This window comes from Octopus bimaculoides, chromosome 10 (assembly GCF_001194135.2).
Source record: "Octopus bimaculoides isolate UCB-OBI-ISO-001 chromosome 10, ASM119413v2, whole genome shotgun sequence".
Classification (NCBI taxonomy): Eukaryota; Metazoa; Mollusca; class Cephalopoda; order Octopoda; family Octopodidae; genus Octopus; species Octopus bimaculoides.
The window spans coordinates 84,664,087-84,668,736 of record NC_068990.1 but is presented as its reverse complement, the minus strand read 5'-3'; the positions used below and the strand labels follow the sequence as shown (position 1 = coordinate 84,668,736).

General features: G+C 36.9%; 1 protein-coding gene across 2 annotated transcripts in view; it reads left to right on the top strand.

Annotated features, from left to right (window-relative positions):
* The window catches only part of LOC106871325 (beta-1,4-galactosyltransferase 4), a 13,587-nt gene that overhangs the window by 5,726 nt on the left and 3,211 nt on the right, over positions 1-4,650 (top strand). For both annotated transcript variants that reach the window (XM_052971343.1, XM_014917716.2), the window contains exons 3-5: positions 573-760; positions 2,981-3,103; positions 4,289-4,384. In XM_052971343.1, the coding sequence (XP_052827303.1) occupies positions 573-760; positions 2,981-3,103; positions 4,289-4,384 (407 nt within the window). The remainder of the gene's footprint in view (positions 1-572; positions 761-2,980; positions 3,104-4,288; positions 4,385-4,650) is intronic.

The following is a 4,650-nucleotide window of genomic DNA, read 5'->3' as shown; positions in this document are numbered from 1 at the left end:
ACACACACACACACACACACACACACACACACACACACACACACATATGCACAATAGGCTTCTTTCAGTTCCTATTTACCATATTCACTCACAAAGCTTTGGTTGACCCAGAGCTATAGTAGAAGACACTTGCCCAATGTGTTATGAAGTGGGATTGAACCTCTAAAACTTTATGGGTGGGAAGCAAACTTCTCAACTAGACAGCCACATCTGCACTTACAAAATGAAATGTGTGTATGTGTGTGTATGTTTGTGTGTGTGTGTGTGTGTGTGTGTGTAAATACCAATGAGGGAACTTAAAACCTGCTTCCCTTCAAACAAAGTCCTTTGTTATGTACATGCTGCAACATGTTATAGGCATTTGTCGCTTTATCAAAAATCCAGTGAACCAGTGATTAATTAATTTTTTGAAAATTTGTAACCAATGATGCTTTGGTTCATAAACTGAAATATAGAATTAATAAAAAGGAGTAAATGAAAGAAAAATCTGTTGAATTTCAAACTGTATTTTATTTGCTTTCTTTTTTTATATTTATTTATCTATATCTATGTTTCTTTTCCTCTAATTTTAGAGTGGAATTAGTACATTTAATCGAGGTAAGCTGATGAACATTGGTTACTTGGAGGCCCTTGACTATGACAGCTTTGATTGTTTTGTATTCCACGATGTTGATTTGATTCCAGAGAATGACAAAAATATATATTTATGTGACCAACATGCTAGACATTTGGCATCAGCAATTGATGAAATGAGATACCAGTTAGTATTTTCAGGATTTATTTCTTTAACCTGCATTCATATTTTTTTATTCTATACCAAATGATATTTTACATGTGGGTGCATATGTGAACATGTATGTGTGTTTGTATATATATATATATATATATATATATATATATGTATGTATATGTTTCCGTGTACATATCCATTTACATCTGTTTTGGTGCAGACACTGCTTGGACAGGTTGTAAAGATCCAACTCATTTCTGATTTGAAGTTATAATCCCCTTAGACAGGTTGAAGAACCATAATCTCACTCATATATTCCTTTCTCAGTGTTATTTCTATGGCTGGATGATCATTTTATCATCAATCACTTTACAGAGAGTACTTGGTATATTTCAATATGGCACCAACACTTGAGAGGTTGTCATGTCCTCAATAACATTAAAGAGATCTTATGACTCTGCAGTGGCTCAATTTGTTCAAGATGATGCGACTAAGAAGAATAAATAGATAAGGGAGTGTTGGTGAAAGGAGCAAGTGTTGGGAAGGAGTAACTGCTCTGAAAGAGTAACTGCTCTGGAAGAGTAACTGCTCTGGAAGAGTAATGGAAGGGTGACAGTAATGTCAACTACACACTTATAAGTATGAAAGTGAGATTCAGTAATGGAAAGTACTAGAAATGGGAAATGGCAAGCAAGAGTGATTGATGTCATCAACAAATACTCTGTGAGGGAGTATTGGTAGGCAGCCAGCAAGAATAATGCTGGGCCTTGTTATCACCAATGATATCTCCTGACAAAAGGACATCCTCACATTGCATTCACTTTGAGTACTTGGCACTTCTTTATCCAGCTGTCATTTTTGTTTGCATCACATTTCCACATCAGTACAGTCTTCATTCTTGTCTACTCATATCCAGCTTTTGTCTCAGCTCACTTTTGCATTCCATAGTTCATGCACACTAACATCATACATCCTGTGAAGCATGTTTACATTTCTTCATCATCTTCACAAATCCTTTTCATTTAAAGTCCATGTCTCACTGCCATGCAGCATTGCATTGTGTACACTAGCATCTTACAATATAACTTTCTTTCTGAGAGAGAAGCTTTTATTGTCAGCAAAAATAATAGCTCCCTAAATTTTTGCAAACTTGTTCTTACACTAGCCACTATGCTTTCAAAACATCCAATCCTGCCACTAATTAGGTGACCTAAATAACAAAACCGATCATCTCCCTGGGAACCTTTTTTACATTTCAGAGAATCTATTTCCCATGTGCTTCTGGTATTTATAACCTCTGTATACCTGTTGTATATGAATCCTATCCTTTCTGTTTGTCTGCCTGTGATACCACTACATTGCTTATGTGTTCTTTGTTTAAACTGGCTACACTGATTAGAATTTCTATTTAATCTTTTTCTGCATATGGAGTGTGACCATTTCTCTAGTGATGCCAATATCTTGTCTTCTTTTCTGCTTCCTAAAGTTTTAGTCTTTGCTAAGTTTACTTTGAGGCTTCTTAATTCCAGCTTTTGCTTCAAAGTCTTCTCTAGGATCTTTCTGATTTAGCGGACGCCACTTGTTTTCTTAACGAAACACTTTCAAACTTGGGTAGAATGTGTCATCCGCCAAATCAGAAAGATCCCTTCTCTAAATCTACTTCAGATTCAGCTCTGAGGTTGTCAGAATATATGAGTTTACCTGAACAGCAGGCCTTCAACACCTCTTTTACGGCTTGGTTGGCTATAATTAGCAAGAAGGGACTGATAACTGAGATTTAATGAACCTCCATCTTCATTCTATATTCATTACTGAACTCATTGTTGATGCTCACTAACTGTACCACAGTACATAGGTTGTATGATCCTCACAAGCCATTTGTCTACTCATCTCCTGACTTTCTTAGTGACATCAAATCACAGTGAGAGGCCTTGTCGAGGCTTTCTCTAGATTTGATGGATACTAAGTACAGGAACTTACTCCTAGCTAAGTATTTTTTCTGTGGCAAGCTACTTACCACACAGCCACTCCTACGCCTATTAAAAGAAAATATATATTTATATGTATAATGTATGTATGAATATATGTGTGTGTGCGCATGTGTGTGCATGTTTGTGTATATGTAATGTATGATATATATATATATATACATATATATATGCATATGTGTGTGTGTGTGTATTTTTAATTACTGTTTTCTGGAAAAGATTTCTTTAACTAATGTTTACTTTTGGTACTCTGTGTTTCCAGTGTGATGTTCTACAACTATGCTGGAGGCGTCATTGCTATCAACAGGGAAAATGTAAAGAAGATCAATGGTTATTCCAACTTCTACTGGGGCTGGGGAAATGAAGATGATGACCTCTCAGCACGGTAAGTCTTTCACTGTTCTTGTTGTTCTTTAATTTCAGGTCGTTTCTGGTCAAGTAAAATTATGCTCCAAGCTATTCGAGATATATTGTATCTAGGATTACACTATTCACATTATTCAATGTGTCCTTTATTTTTTTTTCTAAACGAAAAACCTGTTTGCTAATTTGCTACAAATTGCTATTTGTTGCAAATTAGCAAACATATACAGTTTTTCTTGTTGGTTTACTTTTTCACCTTGTTATAACTGTTATTTAGTCTTTAGTCATCACTGATCCAGCACACAACCAAATGCATTCCTACCATGACCATTCCATTCTTTTTAAGGATATCTTGGACTGCATTATAGAGTATTTGCTTCCTTTTTTTTTTTTATAATACAGTCAAGCGAGAATAAGATTTGACTACTAATTCTGGCAAACCAGGAAAACATGTAGAAGCTCCCATGTCTTTTACCTTTATTTCTTAATGGCTTAATCAGAAATGGAAGGTGAGCATTCAAAATCATTCTGAAACCAATAAGAAGAAGGAAGGACATTATCTTCAGACCAGAGACTTGGTTAAAATGCTTGCAAGAAAGTAGACTCTGCTAAAGACATCCATGGGCCAGGTGGTGGTACTAAATTACATGACAGATTAAGTCTGCATGTGATACAGTCTTTCCTTACCATTCTGAATCCTGACTGGTTCTGTATCAGTCACATCTAATGTTTCACCAGCTGCACTCTGTATTTATTCTTGATATCACCAACAGCACCAGTGCTAAGATGTATTATCCCTTACCCTTTGCTTGGACAACATAAGCGGGATGGAGAGAGGAGACCTGCTGCATTGGTAATTGCTGGTGGTTCCGTGAAAACTAGCCTGGCCTGTATCCCTGGAGATGAAACTCAGATATTGATTCACTACTCTCTCTTGCCACAGTCTGCAGCAAGGCTTCCCAGGTATAGTCTTATTGTCTCACAAAATATACTAGTACCAAAGAGATGAAAAGAGAAAAATATCTAGGGTTTATTTCAGTAGATCTAATGATCCAGGGGCCTATAATTTTCCCACTCAGCTATCAGTCACACACACACACACACACACACACACACACACACACATACACTAAGGGTAAACGTTGTATTTCAAAATGAATCTGATAAATGATCTTGCTTTCATCTTTTGTACTTTTTTTTACTCTAGGACAAAGAGTGCTGGATTACTACTAACAAGGCCACCGGAATACATTGGCAGATATAAAATGGTTCGGCATGTGAAAGACAGTCGAGCAGAACATGGGTAAATGATGAAATATTTATGCACACACACACCCACACATGCGCATGCACACACACACACATACGCATGTGCATGCACACACACACATGCATGTGCAAGCACACACACACATGTGCATGCATATGGCGGTGAGCTGGCAGAAACATTAGCACGCTGGGCGAAATGCTTAGCGGTATTTCGTCTGCTGCTACATTCTGAGTTCAAATTCCGCCGAAGTCGACTTTGCCTTTCGTCCTTTTGGGGTTGATTAAATAAGTACCAGTTAC